Here is an 18717-nt window from a genome sequence, read left to right as displayed (position 1 = left end):
GACTTTTTGAATTATTTTGATGTTTTAAACTGAGCTATTTGATTATTTTATCATATTTAATAATATTCATTCATTAATTTTAATGTTTATTGAATAAGGGACAATACAATACATACAACATTGCCCGAAAAAATGGGAAAATGTGATGCATATAAGACGATTTGCAGTCTTTGTCCCCGCTCAGGCTTTAGAATAGGATAAAATATAATGAATACAATAAATGCAATGATACAAATACAGTGGATAATACAGTGAATAGGTACCATAGTTATACATTTCAGATTAAAACACAAGTTAAATTTAGCATTAAACATTAGTTAAGTGCTGTATTGACAATGACTTGAGAGAAGTTAATGTTTACATTTCTAATTCATCTAATTAAGCGAATAAAAAGCTGCTGGTGAGATGCAGTAAAGTTACGCCTGTGTCTCCAGATGTTTAATCAACAGTTTGTCTCTTTTCAATCAGATTTATTTCTTTCCTTCTTAATGACACTGATCTAAGAGTTCCTGTGCGGTCGTTTCCTTTTCAACAAAAAAAGCTGCTCAGCTGTTTTCTCAGCTTGTGTAACAGCGACCAGCTCAGCATGCGGGCCGGCACATAGCTGAGTTTTCTGTACATTAGGCTCAGAGTCGGACCCACGTGATCAGGGCCAAACGAGTTTTTTCAGGATTTTAAAAGTCGTTGTGACTCACGTGTCTGAGGAGAAGAAACAAACATTAACCCACTGAAGGGAAGAAGTCACGTTCTGCAGCTTCAGGAGGAAGAAGCTTCCTCATTGTCACACATTAATGTGGACTATTCACCATTAACTGGTTTGTGTAGTAAAACCTTTTCTCTGCAAATATTTGTCATTGTTTGTTACTGGACAAAATAAGACAATAAAACACCTGAATCAACAGAAGAAGCTGCGTTCATTCATCTAATGTTTAGTTTGGCTAAAGTTTCGTCTCTGAAATTAATCTGAACTTCAAAGAACAAACTCTTTTATGTCATTTATTTGTGTTTTCTTATTCTTTTTCTTTGTGGCTCCGCCCCTTTTTGTTTCTGTTGTTGTTCAAGTTGACACTGTTGGTTTGTTTCTGTGCTTGTTATAGACGGAAGTTAAAGGGATGATTCAACATTTTGGCAAATTGGCCCATTGCCATAATCCCTATAGTCATAGCAGTAGGTTCTACCAAGATTTCCATGACACCTTTGATTGTTGGTGCAAGCTATTTTTAGAACAGCGGAGCAGAGCCGTGAGCTGCTCAGAGCTACGCTACGGAGGCTCATGGGATTTCTTGGTTTCCCTCATCAAACTCATCAAATACACAATCCAACAACTCCACAACGCTCTGGTGGACAAGTTGTGACCTGCACATTCACCACGCTATGAGATAATAACACAACGTTACCAGACAGAGTTGTTTTAGAGGGAAATGCAGAGACTGCTTGATGAAAAACTGTCCCTGAAGGCAACGAGGATCAGCTGTTTTGCATGAATTTCCCTCTAAAACAACTCTGTCTGGTAACGTTGTGTTATTATCTCATAGCGTGGTGAATGTGCAGGTCACAACTTGTCCACCAGAGCGTTGTGGAGTTGTTGGATTGTGTATTTGATGAGTTTGATGAGGGAAACCAAGAAATCCCATAATGAGCCTCCGTAGCGTAGCTCTGATCAGCTCACGGCTCTGCTCCGCCGTTCTAAAAACAGCTTGCACCGACAATTAAAGGTAACAAACCTACTGCTATGACTATAGGGATATATATGGCAATGGGCCAATTTGACAAAATGTTGACTTATCCTTTTAAACGAAATTAGGCCCAAAAAGTCTCTCTCACCACTTCCTGTCTCTCTCCTCCAGAGGAAACCATCACCATGTCTCTGCTCACCCACCTGTTGGCGTGCCTCTTCGGGATCGGCTCGTGGGTGTCGGTCAACGGCCTGTGGGTGGAGCTTCCTCTGCTCGTCCCCCAGGTGCCCGAGGGCTGGTTCCTCCCGTCCTACCTGTCCGTCCTCATCCAGGCCGCCAACGTCGGGCCGCTCTTCGTCACCCTGATGCACCGCCTGCGGCCCGGCGCCCTGAACGAGGCGGCCGTCATCTACGCGATCGTGGGTTTGGGCGCCGTGGCCAGCTTCCTGCTGGGCTTCTTCTGGAAGGAGACGGCGGTGGTGGCGGGCGCTCCTCGCAGCGCGGCGCTCCTCGTCCTCACCTTCTTCCTGGCGGCGGTGGACTGCACCTCGTCCGTCACCTTCCTGCCCTTCATGACGCGGCTGCAGCCTCGGTATCTCACCTCCTACTACGTCGGCGAGGGCGTGAGCGGCCTGCTGCCCGCCGTGGTGGCGCTGGTGCAGGGCGTCGGGGTCGTCCGCTGCGTCAACGGCACGCAGTCGCTGAACCTGAACCACAGCCTGAACGGCTCCGTGACCTCTGACCTCCAGGCGCAGTATCAGCCGGCGAACTTCTCCGTCGAGGTTCATTTGTTTATTTATTGTGAATTTATTACATGGACGGCGGAAGAAATAAGACAAATATTCTTGGAACGATTTAGAGTTTTTGCAGTGTAGTCGGGTAATATAGTCCGTGGTTTTCTGTCATCTGCAATACTGTTCTGTTACACTGCAAAAACTCAAAATCTTGTTTGTCGTATTTCTTGTCAAAATGTCTAATTTCTGGTCAAAACTAACCTCTTTTCTCTTAAAATAAGACTCATCACCTAAAAATTAACTTCTTTTGAGATCATTTTCAGTTGTTTTGAATACATTTTCACTTGAAATAAATAGAAAAATTTGCCAGTAAAAGCAAGTTTTTTTTGTGCTTGTAATAAGAAAGAAAAACTTGCTCCACTATCAGATTTTTCTACTTATTTCAAGTGAAAATAGGCTTGAAAGAAGTAAAAAACTACTTTTTAATGTGATGAGTCTTATTATAAGTATAATGAGATTTATTTTGACTAGAAATGACATTTTAACTAGAAATAAGACAAATATTCTCGGTAAGATTTTGAGTTTTTGCAGTGTGATGTTACAATGTACTTCATGTACCCTATGGACCCCATGTCTCATCATCTGTCATCCTCTATGATTACACTGCAAAAACTCAAACTCTTACCAAGAATATTTGTCTTATTTCTAGTCAAAATTTAATTTCTAGTCAAAACAAATCTCATTCTACTTAAAATAAGACTCATCACATTAAAAAGTAGCTTGTTTTTAGACACTTTTTACTTCTTTTAAGCATATTTTCACTTGAAATAAGTAGAAAAATTTGATAGTGGAGCAAGTTTTTCTTTCTTATTTATTACAAGCACAAAAAACCTGCTTTCACTGGCAGATTTTTCTACTTATTTCAAGTGAAAATTTGTTTGAAACAAATGAAAATTATCTCAAAACAAGTTCATTTTTAGGTAATGAGTCTTATTTTAAGAGAAAAGAGATTAGTTTAGACTAGAAATGAGACATTTTGACAGGAAATACGACAAACATTCTTGGAAAGATTTTGAGTTTTTGCAGTGTAGTCAGGTAATACGGTCCGTGGTTTTCTGTCATCTGCAATACTGTTATGTTACACTGCAAAAACTCAAAATCTTTCCAAGAATATTTGTCTTATTTCTTGTCAAAATGTCTCATTTCTAGTCAAAACTAAACTCTTTCCACCACATCATCATCATTCATCACATTAAAAAGTAGCTTGTTTTTAGACACTTTTTTACTTCTTTCAAGCAAATTTTCACTTGAAATAAGTAGAAAAATCTGATAGTGGAGCAAGTTTTTCTTTCTTATTACAAGCACAAAAAACTTGCTTTCACTGGCAGATTTTTCTACTTATTTCAAGTGAAAATTTGTTTGAAAGAAGTAAAAAGTGTCTAAAAACAAGCTACTTTTTAATGTGATGAGTCTTATTTTAAGTAGAATGACATTTGTTTTGACTAGAAATGAGACAAATATTCTTGGTAAGATTTTGAGTTTTTGCAGTGTGATGTTACAATGTACTTCATGTACCCTATGGAGCCCAGGAAGCTTAGTGGTCGCCAAGGCGGTAAAATGTGGTAAAATTTCTCAAAGCTAATGAGGCGGCCGTCATCTACGCGATCGTCTTCTTCCTGGCGGCGGTGGACTGCACCTCGTCCGTCACCTTCCTGCCCTTCATGACGCGGCTGCAGCCTCGGTATCTCACCTCCTACTACGTCGGCGAGGGCGTGAGCGGCCTGCTGCCCGCCCTGGTGGCGCTGGTGCAGGGCGTCGGGGTCGTCCGCTGCATCAACGGCACGCAGTCGCTGAACCTGAACCACAGCCTGAACGGCAACGTGACCTCTGACCTCCAGGCGCAGTATCAGCCGGCAAACTTCTCCGTCGAGGTTCATTTGTTTATTTATTGTACATTTATTAGATGGATTCTCATTAGCTGTCGCCTTGGCGACCACTAATCTTCCTGGGGTCCATAGGGTACATAAAGTACAGTGTAACATCACACTGCAAAAACTCAAAATCTTACCAAGAATATTTGTCTCATTTCTAGTCAAAACAAATCTCATTACTGTATACTTAAAATAAGACTTATCACATAAAAAGCAGCTTGTTTTTAGACACTTTTTACTTTTTTCAAGCAGATTTTCACTTGAAATAAGTAGAAAAATCTGATAGTGGAGCAAGTTTTTCTTCCTTGCTTTCACTGGCAGATTTTTCTACTTATTTCACGTCAAAATTAGTTTGAAACAAATGAAAATGATCTAAAAACAAGTTCATTTTTAGGTGATGAGTCAGGTGGAAAGAGATTAGTTTTGACAAGAAATAAGACAAATATTCTTGGAAAGATTTTGAGTTTTTGCAGTGTAACAGAGCAGTATTGCAGATGACAGAAAACCAAAGACTGTATTACCTGACTACACTGCAAAAACTCAAAATCTTTCCAAGAATATTTGTCGTATTTCTTGTCAAAATGTCTCATTTCTAGTCAAAACTAATCTCTTTTCACTTATATAAGAAAATAAGACTCATCACCCAAAAATGAACAATAGAACAAATGAACAAATTTTCACTTGAAATAATTAGAAAAATCTGCCAGTGAAAGCAAGTTTTTTGTGCTTGTAATAAGGAAGAAAAACTTGCTCCACTATCAGATTTCTCTACTTATTTCAAGTGAAAATCTGCTTGAAAGAAGTAAAAAGTGTCTAAAAACAAGCTACTTTTTAATTTTTTAAGTATAATGAGATTTGTTTTGACTAGAAATAAGACAAATATTCTTGGTAAGAGTTTGAGTTTTTGCAGTGTGATCATAGAGGATGACAGATGATGAGAGCATTTTCTAATCGATGCTTCCCATTTTTCCCACACAGGTCTTCTTCTTCTTCCTCAGCGCCATGATGCTGGTGTGTCTGGCGGCCTTCCTGCTGCTGAACTACCACCCGGCAGTCGCCCGCGACGACCCCAACGGCCGCTACACCAACGGCGTGAAGGAGAACTCTCAGAGGAACAGGAAGTTCAGTGCAGAGCAGCAGAAGACGCCCATGATGGACCCGTACAGAACTTCATCGAACCAGAAGCGCAGCAGCGTCTTCGGCTTCGGGTCGGGCGCCTACAGCCGGACGCAGCTGGTCTTCGTCTTCGTGGTTCTGGCCTGGGTCAACGCTCTGACCAACGCGGTGCTGCCCTCGGTCCAGTCCTACTCCTGCATGCCGTACGGGAACAACGCCTACCACCTGTCGGCCACCGCGGCCGCCGTGTCCAACCCTCTGGCCTGTTTCATCGCCATGTTCCTCCCCATAAGGTCAGAGTGTGTGTCTGTGTGTGTGTGTGTGTGTGTGTGTGTGTGTGTGTGTGTGTGTGTGTGTGTGTGTGTGTCTGTGTGTGTTTCGTCATCACATGATCTCCTCTCACAGTTGAACCATAGACTGTAAGAGTTGAACACACAACAGAGCTAATTGTTACAAACAAAACCATGGGAAAAAACATGGAAATCAATAATTTGTGCAGTCCTGCAATAAAGTATATTTATTAAAAGAATAAGTCAAGGCAAAAAACATAGAGAAAACATCGATAAATAACATTAGAGAATAAAACACAGGTAACACTGCCAAAATATGTTATATACACAGAAATGTATAGGTGTACGGTCCATTAAAGCAGGTGTTTGATGCCTGGTATTATGGGATGGGACCCTGTTTGTACTGTTGATGAAGTTTGGTGCTGTTCTGAGCATTATTTGTGGATATGAGCAGCTTTTTGATGGCGGTTGGCTCTTGGCTTCATAGACAGCAGTGTTTTGCTATCTTGCCGTCTTTACTGAAGTCGCTCTAACTCAAAATGTTTGCGGTCGACAAACTTAATCTCTCGGGGGGATAGGGGGCGGTTCTACTCGGTGTCATGGTGCGTTAGAGCATGGGTTACATTTACGCCGGAGTATCCCTTTAAGCATCTTCACACAAACTGATTTGACATGTTGGAAATATGATGTAAAATTCTCAACATCTGCAGAAACAGCTGCAACTAAATTAGATTTTTGTTGTCAGTGGATTTGTCATTTATTTATGTTCAAATAAACGAATTTATTTATATTTAAAAAAATCTATAAAATGTCCATAACAGTCTCTGTGAGTCCACGTTTAGATTTGCAAATCCCCCTAAACTGTAAATAGTGAAAGCTCATTTTCTGTCGGATGATTAATCAGTTAATCAACTTATTGCAGAATTATCCCGGTTAATGTTGCTCTGAGTCTGGAATGACAGATTAACTTAAAGCATTTCCACGTATTTGTATGTGTTTATGTTGAGCCATAACAAGCCTGATCCGGTCAGGTGAGTTTGTTATTGTGTGTAAACAACGTGAACCGATCCAGTTTGACCTCTGACCCCTCAGGTCGCTGCTGCTGATGGGCGGCCTCACGCTGGTCGGCAGCGGAGTTGGAGCTTATATAATGAGCATGGCGGCGCTGAGTCCGTGTCCGCTGCTGGTCAACGACACGTCAGGAGGCGTCGTCATGGTGAGAATATCCTCTTCACCTTCTTTTTCTTCACATGTGTAAATATGAATCACTACAAAACCCCATTTGGTCCAAAATAGGGCTGGGTTTAAAGGGATACTTCACCCAAAATCGATATTTCACCAATCATCTACTCACCGTCATGCCAAGGAAGGGTTTGGAGAACATTCGGTTCAGAGTCATCAAAACGCTTTAAACCGAGCTGAAGAAAGTGTATTGATTTGAAGCCACAGACATTATTAAAGGGATAGTTCACCCAAAATTCAAATTTCACTCATTATCTACTCACCCTCATGTCAACTAAGAGCTGTGAGAATTTTCAGAGTCCTCCGTTCCTTCTCTGAGTTACGGGGGGGGGGGGGTCCGTGCAGCAGTATTTGTCCATATAATGGTTGTGAATGGATACCAACTTTCTTTGTCCAAAAAGACACACCAAAAAACATCCAAATACCTCCATGCTGCTCGTCTGTAATGTCTCTCTTGTATTGAAGCCCCGACATGAGAAATTGTTCCGAAAGAAATTAAATAAGTCTATGTTTTAAGCTTGTTTGTAGCGGAAGCTCCCAGTGTCTCGGTTCACTGCTCTTCCACCGGCAGAACAATTTATCATGTCGGGGCTTCAATACCAGAGGGACATTACAGACGAGCAGTATGGAGGTATTTGGATGTTTTTTGGTGTGTCTTTTTGGATGAAGAAAGTTGGTATCCATTGACAACCATTATATGGACAAATACTGCTGTGTTTTAGAGGGAAATTCATGTTAAACCGCTGATGCACGTTGCCTTCAGGGACAGTTTTTCATCAAGCAGTCTCTGTATTTACCTCTAAAACAACTCTGTCTGGTAACGTTGTGTTATTATCTCATAGCGTGGTGAATGTGCAGGTCACAACTTGTCCACCAGAGCGTTGTGGAGTTGTTGGATTGTGTATTTGATGAGTCTGATGAAGGAAACCAAGAAATCCCATAATGAGCCTCAGTAGCGTAGCTCTGAGCAGCTCACGGCTCTGCTCCACCGTTCTAAAAATAGCTTGCACCGACAATTAAAGGTAACAAACCTACTGCTATGACTATAGGGATTATGGCAATGGGCCAATTTGCCAAAATGTTGAACTATCCCTTTCAAACCACAAACATATTAATCATGTATTTTTACTTTTTAACGGTATTACATAGAAAAAGCCACTGAGACACCATTACATGTTTTAATTGTCTCTGCTGCTCCTCAGGTGTTGGCCTGGGTCGTCTTCGTCCTCACTCTGTCCTACGTGAAGGTGATCATAGGCGTGATCCTACGTGACGAAGGCCACAGCGCCCTCGTGTGGTGTGGCGCCGTGGTGCAGCTCGGCTCCCTGCTGGGCGCCGTCACCATGTTTCCTCTGGTCAGCCTGTACAGCTACTTCTCCTCGGGCGACCCCTGCAACACCAGGTGTCCGTAGTCTAACGTCTCTACACTCATCATGGACATTTGAGTCTGAACGAGTTGTTTAAATACAACAACACGCCTGTAATATTGAAGCCTCCGTGACCGTGTGACCCTGCTGCAGCTGCACTGAATCCATGTTGTCTGATAAATGTAGTTTTAACCTCGACAGGATCAAGTTTTGGATCATTTTCCTACTTTCGTTTCTTACGTTTTTTTTTATCTGCCTGTAGAAAAAGTCCAATTAAGAAGTGAGGGTAACCCTTTAATTTACAGGCCGCTAATTACATGATATTTACACGATAATGTCAAGAAATAGTCTAGAAATAACAGTCAATTTCATAGTAATGTCATGTTTTTCATAAAGATAGATAGATAGATAGATAGATAGATAGATAGATAGGTAGATAGATAGATAGATAGATAGATAGATAGATAGATAGATAGATAGATAGATAGATAGATAGATAGATAGATAGATAGATAGATAGATAGAACGATAGATAGATAGATAGATAGATAGATAGATAGATAGATAGATAGATAGATAGATAGATAGATAGATAGATAGATAGATAGATAGATAGATAGATTTAGGCAAAAGATTATACACATGCTTTGGTTTTCATGCTTTGAATTTTTTTGGGAAAGGCCAGAATTTTTTCTCCACCAAGTCCTTGCAATTGACCGTTATTTCTGGGCTATTTCTGCACAATCAATCGTTATTTCTTGGCTATATTTCTTGGCTATATTTCTCGACATTACTGTGAAATTGACCATCATTTCTAGGATTTTTCTAAACATTATGAAGCAATTACTTGTTATTTCTTGGTTATGTCTTTCTTGACATTATCACGTACTGTAATTAGCGGCCTGTAAATTAAAGGGTTACCGAAGTGAGAAATAAAGAGAGTGAACATAGACTCACTGATAAATTATTATTCAGTTATTAAGGAGAATTTGTGAGTAGATTCATTATTTTTTCACACTTTACTGAACTTTTTCATCAGGTTCAACTTGTTTATTTTATGTCATGTACATGTGTCTATATGTAGCTGCTCTAAACACCTGTTACTGTACACCTCTGACTACTGTCTGTAGAAAAGAAAACTTCTTTACATAAGATGAGTGGAAATGTGTAATATAATAATATCATTCTGTGATCGCATTATTGTTTTTTTAAGATGTGTTTTATTAATCATATTGTTTATTGTATATTATATTACATGGTGAAGATATAATCATGATGTGTGTGTGTTTACTTTCTGTTTACCTGACTGGACAATCAGACATAAGAGAATCATAAACATAGTAAACTAATTGATTTTTCAGAATAAAACACAGGCCACTGTTGGCTATGAAAAAAAATAATAACTACATATGGATACAATACCTGTTGACTCGTTAATAAGGTGTACATTCATACATTCATTCATATACATACATAAATACATACATAGATACATCCATACACATACATACGTATATTCATATACATACATACATACATACATACATTCATTCATATTCATACATATATACATTCATATACATGCATACATTCATATAAATACATACATACATTCATATACATACATATATTCATATACATATATAAATACATACATAGATACATTCATATACATACATTCATTCATATACATACAGATACATCCATACACATACATACATACATATGCGCATGCATACATACATTCATTCATATATACATATAGGTACATGCACATACATACATAAATACATACATTCATATTCATACATACATTCGTACATTCATTCATATAAATGCTTACATATATTCATATACATACATAGACACTTTCATATACATACATTCATTCATATACATTCATTCATATTCATACATACATACATTCATATAAATGCATACATACATACATTCATATACATACATATATTCATATAGATATATAAATACATACATAGATACATTCATATACATACATACATTCATTCATTCATATACATACATAGATACATCCATACACATACATTCATTCATACATTCATATACATACATACGCACATGCATACATACATTCATTCATATACATTCATTCATATTCATACATACATACACATACATTCATATAAATGCATACATACATTCATTCATATTCATACATACATACATACATTCATATAAATGCATACATATATTCATATACATATAAATACATACATAGATACAACCATTAACATACATACATACATTCATTTATATACATACAGTACATTCATATAGGTACATGCACATACATACATTCATTCATATATAAATGCTTACATACATATATTCATATACATACATAGATACTTTCACATACATTCATTCATATGCATACATACATAGATACATTCATACATACATATAAATGCATACCTACATTCATATACATACATAGTATATTCATATACATACATAGATGACACTGTAGCCTACTGTTTTTATGTTTTGGGAAACTAGCACTAGCTGCTACAATCCGGCACATTTACATGTTTTTATATGTCCATTAATGTGCATTGTCCCACCCAAATAAACCAAAAAAAAAAAAAAAAAGATGCATTCATATACATACATACATACATTCATATAAATGCATACATACATACATTCATATACATACATACGTGCATGCATACATACATTCATTCATACATACATACATACATTCATATACGTAGGTACATGCACATACAGTATATAATCAGTGATCACTCCATGACTCTACAATAAAATAATAGATAACTAGAAATTGTATTTCCTGAAGGAAAAACGTGTGAATGCTCAGGGATGTGATTTTTCTGGAAATCCGGATTTTTAGACATGAAAATGCGACCCTCGTAACTCATGCAAATCCGCTTTTTTTTTGTTTTTGAGTGGGGGGGTGGGGGGGTGGAACCAGCGAACCACCGGACGGCCATTATCCACCATTTAACCCACACAGCCATAGTGTTGATATTGCCCCGACCATTGAGCAGTAACGTAACAAGAAGACGTAGCAGCGGTAGTGGGTAGTTTTTTTTTCTCTCTCTCTTTTTTATCAATGATAATATTTATAAACAATTTCTGAATGTGTTCTCGTAGTCATGGCCGTGTATTGAGGATTAAACCATCAAACCATCTCTTTCTTTGAATTGCAAAACCAAAGGTTTCTTAAAATGGACAACAAATCAAACACCATTTCCATAACTATATCACCACAAACAAACCTAGAATATGAAGTCATATTCATTTGCAAACATGCAAAACTCATTCTAAACAAATAACTTTGAGATTTTTGCTCCATCAAAGAGTTGTTGGGTATCACTGAAACCTTCATCCTGCTACATATGACAACTGTACAATATCAACAACTTATAGTTATATCATTGATAATTATATAAGTATTTTATCAATATTCATTCGAAACTGTATAATAGTAAATATCTTGTCTGATACCTTGGTCAAAGTTCTCTGAGAGCTCAAGTCTCCTTGGTTCCCATTCTTTTGCAGGCTGCTGCTTTGTTTCCCTTTTCACTCTGAAACTGTAGAAAATAATACACTGATATTGATTAAAATATTGTAAAAAGAGTGTTTCATGTTTAACTTTATGTCTTTTGGAGATCATTTCATCTTCCACTTGCAGAACTGTTCACACTAACAGACATTTTAAACCAGGGAGGGACAAAGTTTTTTGCACTACACTCTACGTGTCCTCTATTTCTAACAGTCTGCACGCTGCACACTGCAAAAACTCAAAGTCTTTCCAAGAATATTTGTCCTATTTCTTGTCAAAATGTCTCATTTCTGCAAAACTAGTCTCTTTCCACTTAAAATAAGACTCATCGCCTTAAAACTAACTTGTTTTTTGATCATTTTCACTTCTTGCAAACAAATTTTCACTTGAAATAAGTATAAACTTCTGCCAGTGCTTGTAATAAGAAAGAAAAACTTGCTCCATACCAGATTTTTCTACTTATTCCAAGTGAAAATCTGCTTGAAAAAAGTAAAAAGTGTCTAAAATCAAGGTCATTTTTATGTGACAAGTCTTATTTTGAGTATAATTTGATTTGTTTTGACTAGAAATTACATTTTGACTACAAATAAGACAAATATTCTTGGAAAGATTTTGAGTTTTTGCCATGCAGGTAAATCTTTAACCCTTTGGTTTCCATGATGGACGATCAGCTGGTTTTCTTCAGCTGCTTGAAGCAGGTGAGCAGCTTCCTCTGGGTGTACAGGTAGAAGAGTGGATGCACCACGCTGGCAGCCGACAGCAGGAAGACACACCGGGGTGTAGTCTCACATTCGTAGTCGCACTCGTCGTCAGACCTGAACCTCTGCAGCAGAGCCACCGGGATGTAGAAGGCCATGGTGATGGCCGTGGTGGCGGCGATGGTTTTGAACGCTCTCTTCTTGGCGGGATGCAGCTTGCCCTTGCCCGGTCCTGGCCTGCGCAGCGTCACCATGATTCTGAGGCTGCACTGCCACATCATCAAGATCATACCCACCATCAGGAAGATCGGGACGTCGTTCATCATTTTCGCCTTGGGAGACGGGAGCGTTGTAAAGAAAGTTACGATGGCGGCGGGCACAGAGATGATCCAGACGGCCGCAGCACAGACCTCGCAGTACTTGTACTTCCTCAGCAGCGGGTAGGAAGCAGGATAAACCACAGCCACGTATCTCTGGATGCAGATGAAAGACAAACCGGTCGGGCCTCCGATCTGCGCGAACACAAACACGGACCTGAGGAAGCCGGCCTGCTCGTCTGGGAGCGCGTAGATGAAGACGAAATGCACCAGGGACATGAGGTACTGCAGGCCGTAGAACAGACCCAAGTTAGTGTTCAGGATGTCCGGCGTCTTGTTGGACACGAAGGAGATCCACAGCAGCCCGACGATCACAGGCTGTCCGACGAGAAACGTCAAGATGTCGACCAGCGAGATGGTTAAACCCTGCTCAGGGAGACACCGACAGGGCGGAGGTTGGCTCGAGTTCCCCGGGAAATCTTCCATCTTTAGAGGAGCTGAAAGAAACAAAAACAGCAGAGAGAAGAATGAGCTCACACTGCAAAAACTCAAAATCTTTCCAAGAATATTTGTCGTATTTCTTGTCAAAATGTCTAATTTCTAGTCAAAACAAAACTTTCACTTGTTTCAAACTAATTTTCACTTGAAATAAGTAGAAAAATCTGCCAGTGAAAGCAGGTTTGTGTACTTGAAATAAGAAAGAAAAACTTGCTCCACTGTCAGATTTTTCTTCTTATTTCAAGTGAAAATCTGCTTGAAAGAAGTAAAAAGTGTCTAAAAACAAGCTGCTTTTTATGTGATGAGTCTTATTTTAAGTAGAATGAGATTGTTTTTGACTAGAAATAAGACAAATATTCTTGGTAAGATTTTGAGTTTTTGCAGTGCAGTTTTTCCTTTAGATGGAAATGATGAGTTTCAATCAATGCAAATTAACTTTAAAATTCATAAATTTAATCAAACATTTGATCTTAGCCCCTTGCAACCCCTTTTATATGCAATAATAAGTGAAAACAATGCACCAACTACCGTATAATTTCAATTAAACCTTTTTCCAGTTCAGAAACATTTATACTGTATACACTGCAAAATCTTACCAAGAATATTTGTCTTATTTCTAGTCAAAACAAATCTCATTATACTTAAAATAAGAAACATCACATTTTAAAAGTAGCTTGTTTTTAGACACTTTTTACTTCTTTCAAGCAGATTTTCACTTAAAATAAGTAGAAAAATCTAACAGCGGAGCAAGTTTTTCTTTCTTATTACAAGCACAGAAAACTTGTTTTCACTGGCAGATTTTTCTACTTATTTCAAGTGAATATTTGTTTGAAAAAAGTGCAAATGATCTAAAAAGTTCATTTTTAGGTGATGAGTCTAAAAGTGGAAAGAGATTAGTTTTGACTAGAAATTAGACATTTTAACAAGAAAAATGACAAATATTCTTGGAAAGATTTTGAGTTTTTGCAGTGTATGTATAACTATCCTGAGATAAGAGAGAATAAACCAGATTGCTGCATAAAATGAAGAAAAATGACTAAAAACTTGTTCTGAGTTGGGGGAAAAAAAAGAGCAGAAGAGCACAGATGCTAAACATAATATTTTTAACACTAAAACAGTCCAGAGAGTGCGGTCTTACCAGCTGTGGACGTCGCTGTCAGTGGATTAATTCAGACTGAGGAGAGTCGACGCCTGATTTTCCTAAAGGATGGAAACCAGTTGAGCAAAACAAAACAAATTTGCGAGTCAACGTGTCCTGATTTTCATAAAAGCTCGGTGTCCGTGTCGGTGCAGACTGACTGACATCATCAATAATCATTATCATCAATCAAAAACTTTTCCTTGTAAAATAAATAAACGTACAGAAAGCAGCAGTTAAGTCAGTGCTGAGCTGAGCTGAGCTGTGCAGGACTTCACCAGGCCACAAGGTGTCAGTGTTCACCACAGCATCTCCAACAGGGAGCCCAGCCTGAACCCAGACCAGTGCTGTTGATTGTTTCTAGTTGTGTAGATGAAGTTGTTCAGTTTTCTTTATGATCAGACACTGATGTGGAGATGTGGAGGTGAACAGTGTGGATGGAAGCAGGACACCGATGTGTACGTAGGCTACGTAGGCGTTAATGGACGTAGCATCGATTTCCTTCAAACCTGCACTTGAAGCTCGATGCTTCCAAAAACAATCCTGCTGTTTTCTCTGGTTTCTTATGTTTGGACGCTCCGAACTGATCTCCGTCCGGCCGCACCGTTTAAATTCCACTTATTTCCTTACATGTCTTTTTTATTTTACTTTGGTTTTATCTGCGTAACCGTTTTTGAATCATACTGTATGACTCTTTTTTTTTCTACTTTCTTTCTTTATCTTCAGTTGAGGCCTATAAGCCTTTGATCACACTCAGTGTTCAGTTTTTCCACCATTTTACTGGTTTAAAATCAACTTGAAGTAGAAAAACTGATGGTTTCTGAATCCAATACATTGTTTAGTTTAAATATGAGAGTTTTACACCATTTGTGGAGTAAATTAAAGCGTCCGTTCGTTCCTGACTCCGTCTAACAGCTGCATCAGTGAACATCTGTATCATCTCTGGACCGAGTCGTTTCAGTAACATGAGAATCACAGGACAGTACAGTAACATGGAAAATTAAATAAAGTTGAATTAAAAGTGTTTAAAGGGATACACAAACATTTTTTTTAACGTGTCTTGCCTCACTCCCGAGTCCATGACCAGCAGATAGACACCATCCTTTCGACTGTGCGTGCAGTAACAAGGGAGATAGAGCCGTATCGCCTGTAATTAGCTTAGCTCAAACACTGGAAGTGTATAGGTAGTGTTAGCCTGCCTCCACCTAAAGTCATCAGAGAAACTCTTCAGCAACTCTAAATGGACTGATCTTCGTCTCAGGGCTGACAATACTCTCCGGTAAGGCATCTTGAGCGGTCAAATGCCGCTAACGGGACGAGATCGGTCAAAACGGAGGGTTCAAGCTAAGACGGTTTATTTTGGTTCAAGCTAGCTACATCAAGGGTAGGTCAGCTTCCTATTTCAAAGTAAAAGCACAAATTCTACCGTCATGGTTTTCTGTATGTAAAGGGCAACGGCTGTTTTATTTTGTGAAAGTAACCGGAAGTGCGTTGGTCACAACGGCTCGCTTGAGTAGCGCCGAATTCATCCAAACAAAATTGTAAACAGCTGGTATTTAGACAAATTAACGACACACTGCTGATCTAAACGGCTACTTTCTCACCTAAACATGTTTGAAATGTTGATAAAGTGATATATTTACAGAGTTTAGAGCTAAAATGAAACCAGCTTCTGACTGCTGATTTCGGCTCAGGTAGGAGGCAGGCTAACGCTACCTATACACTTCCAGCGTTTGAGCTAAGCTAATTACGGGCGATACGGCTCTATCTCCATGGTTACTGCACGCACAGTCGAAAGGATGGTGTCTATCTGCTGGTCATGGACTCGGGAGTGAGGCAAGACACGGGGAAAAAAAATGTTGGCGTACCCCTTTAAAAGTGTGAAACCTCAGGTGAGTTGACTGACGACGCTGTTCAGATGAAAGAGATGAAAACGTATTTATTGACAAATACACAAAATAGATCACAAAAGCAGAAATATGCGTTACAGACTAACGATAACAATAACCTCCTGGTAAACATTTCAGTTTGGCGTCTCTCATGGCGACACTAACGTGGATTAAGACTCATATAAATACAAATAAAACCGGGAACACATGTGTGTGTGTGTGTGTGTGTGTGTGTGAACCGGTCGAGTTTCATAAGAGCAACGGACACATTAGTACATAAACCACAGTGTGTAGGTAACCGTGGGAACGAAGCTGTATGATAAACACGGATAAACTGGGCACATGCTAAGAGAATAAATATGAAAAATACAAAAACAAACATTTAAAGAACTTATATATTCGTATTGCTCTTCACTGTTCTGAAGGATTCTTTGGGTCAGAGAGCTTCAGGCTCCACGCTGAGTGTTTTACATTCGCGGCCTGATGCTTCCTGCGCGTTGTTGCATAGAGAGTCAAGCTTCTTCAAGACTGAGATGAGTTTCTTCTTGGATAGTTTCACTGTAACAAACAGTTCATCTTGTTTTCAAGTCAGTGTGCAGCCCACGTTGTGTTTTTACCTCGACGTCGACACCAGACGACTCGACGTGGGGTTTTTTTTTTTTTTTTTGGTTTCTTTGTGCTGATCGAGTGCATTAATAAAGGCAGAAAGACACTTGGTCTGAGCTCGACTGGAGAGTTTTAGCGTCACTGAGACAATAACGTGTAATAAAGATGATTGAGTAATACCACAGGTTTAGTGGTTAAGTGCTTCTCGTTGGTTGTAAATATACAGAAGCAGAGAAAGACCTCACTCACAGATACTTTCTTATCCCATTACCTCCAGATATAAAAGCTTATTATCCTGAGATAACAAGATAATCACCATTATGCACTGCAAAAACTCAAAATCTTACCAAGAATATTTGTCTTATTTCTAGTCAAAAATGTAATTTCTAGTCAAAACAAATCTCATTATACTTAAAATAAGACTCATCACATTAAAAAGTAGCTTGTTTTTAGACACTTTTTGCTTCTTTCAAGCATATTTTCGCTTGAAATAAGTAGAAAAATCTGATTGTGGATCAAGTTTTTCTTCCTTATTACAAGCACAAAAAACTTGCTTTCACTGGCAGATTTTTCTACTTATTTCAAGTGAAAATGTGTTTGAAACAAATGGAAATTATCTAAAAACAAGTTCATTTTTAGGTGACGGTTCTTATTTTAAGTGAAAAGAGTTTAGTTTTGACTAGAAATGAGACATTTTGATACGATAAAAGACAAATATTCTTGGAAAGATTTTGAGTTTTTGCAGTGTGTATTAACTTTGGGAACATAACGTAATTATTGAACTTAAATATAAACAATATAAAAACAACTGGTGCTATAAAATACCAGATAAAAAGATATCTGACCATGTGACAGCAGCCTGGTCTCTTGTTACGTTGCTAACAACAAAGCGTAACCAGGAAGTCTGAGGTGGTTTTTGTTGGAGAGGTTCAATTTGGATGCAGCACAAAAATTTAATCAATTCCTATTATCTTGTTTTCATAATGAACGGAAGCCAAAAAGTGTAACTGCAACAATCTTAAGGAAATGGGATAAGAAGAAAAAGAAAAAGAGAGGTTCTGCTTGTTTGACCTTTCTCAGCTTCCGTAGAATACAGAAAATTCATTCAAGTTTGTATTAATCCTAACTCGCCAAACAAACAGGATTTAAAGCAACAATGTGAACAATGTGCGAGCTAACACTTTCTCCCTGTTGGAGTCATAAGAGATAAAACGAGCGCTCCCTTCGTTTGCTGTTACAGCCTCATTTGGTCTGGATTAGCTTATGTTAGCTGACGTTGGCTAACGTTTTAACGAATGTTTCTCACTTTTACGACCACGCTCCTCCTTCCTTGTGCTAGTGTTACAGTATCGCTGAGCGTTTTAACCCCATTGATTGTCAGTCGTGGTCACTTGCCTTAAAGGGATAGTTCAACATTTTGGCAAATTGGCCCATTGCCATCTTAGCAGTAGGTTTGTTACCTTTAATTGTCGGTGCAAGCTATTTTTAGAACGGCGGAGCAGAGCCGTGAGCTGCTCAGAGCTACGCTACGGATGACAGAGTTGTTTTAGTGGTAAATTACTGCAAAACCGCTGATGCACGTTGCCTTCAGGGACAGTTTTCATCAAGCAGTCTCTGTATTTCCCTCTAAAACAACTCTGTCTG

The 18717-nt window shown here is 38.7% G+C and overlaps 3 protein-coding genes across 4 annotated transcripts in view; 2 read left to right on the top strand and 1 right to left on the bottom strand.

The window, feature by feature from the left end:
• The window catches only part of mbpa (myelin basic protein a), a 354691-nt gene that overhangs the window by 55109 nt on the left and 280865 nt on the right, over positions 1–18717 (top strand). The gene's annotated exons all lie outside the window — the stretch shown is intronic.
• slc52a3-2a (solute carrier family 52 member 3-2a) lies at positions 1862–8473 on the top strand. Of its 2 annotated transcripts, XM_085790304.1 has the most exons (5): positions 1862–2373; positions 4278–4341; positions 5320–5750; positions 6840–6963; positions 8192–8473. In XM_085790304.1, exons 1-5 carry the CDS (start codon positions 1862–1864, stop codon positions 8399–8401), a joined length of 1341 nt encoding a protein of 446 aa, XP_085646430.1. In that variant the 3' UTR covers positions 8402–8473. The 2 variants fall into 2 exon arrangements, with proteins under 2 accessions (XP_085646430.1, XP_085646429.1); XM_085790303.1 differs by lacking the exon at positions 4278–4341 and having other exon boundaries at positions 1862–2458.
• On the bottom strand, positions 12595–13428 carry LOC146977938 (uncharacterized). Its single transcript, XM_085790539.1, has one exon. The coding sequence runs from the start codon at positions 13426–13428 to the stop codon at positions 12595–12597; it is 834 nt and encodes a 277-aa protein (XP_085646665.1).

The sequence above is a fragment of the Trachurus japonicus genome, chromosome 11, assembly GCF_045865225.1.
Source record: "Trachurus japonicus isolate A0001 chromosome 11, Traja_1.0".
Lineage (NCBI taxonomy): Eukaryota > Metazoa > Chordata > Actinopteri > Carangiformes > Carangidae > Trachurus > Trachurus japonicus.
Note: the sequence above shows the minus strand (reverse complement) of the source record. Positions and strands in the feature narration are given on the sequence as shown.

Bases quoted from the DNA above. Each gene is read 5' to 3' on its own strand.
- slc52a3-2a (XM_085790303.1), top strand. From the start codon at position 1,862: ATGTCTCTGCTCACCCACCTGTTGGCGTGCCTCTTCGGGATCGGCTCG. The intron at 2,459-5,319 runs GTTCATTTGTTT...TTTCCCACACAG, and splicing joins CGGCGAACTTCTCCGTCGAG to GTCTTCTTCTTCTTCCTCAG. The intron at 5,751-6,839 runs GTCAGAGTGTGT...CTGACCCCTCAG, and splicing joins GCCATGTTCCTCCCCATAAG to GTCGCTGCTGCTGATGGGCG.
- LOC146977938 (XM_085790539.1), bottom strand. From the start codon at position 13,428: ATGGAAGATTTCCCGGGGAACTCGAGCCAACCTCCGCCCTGTCGGTGT.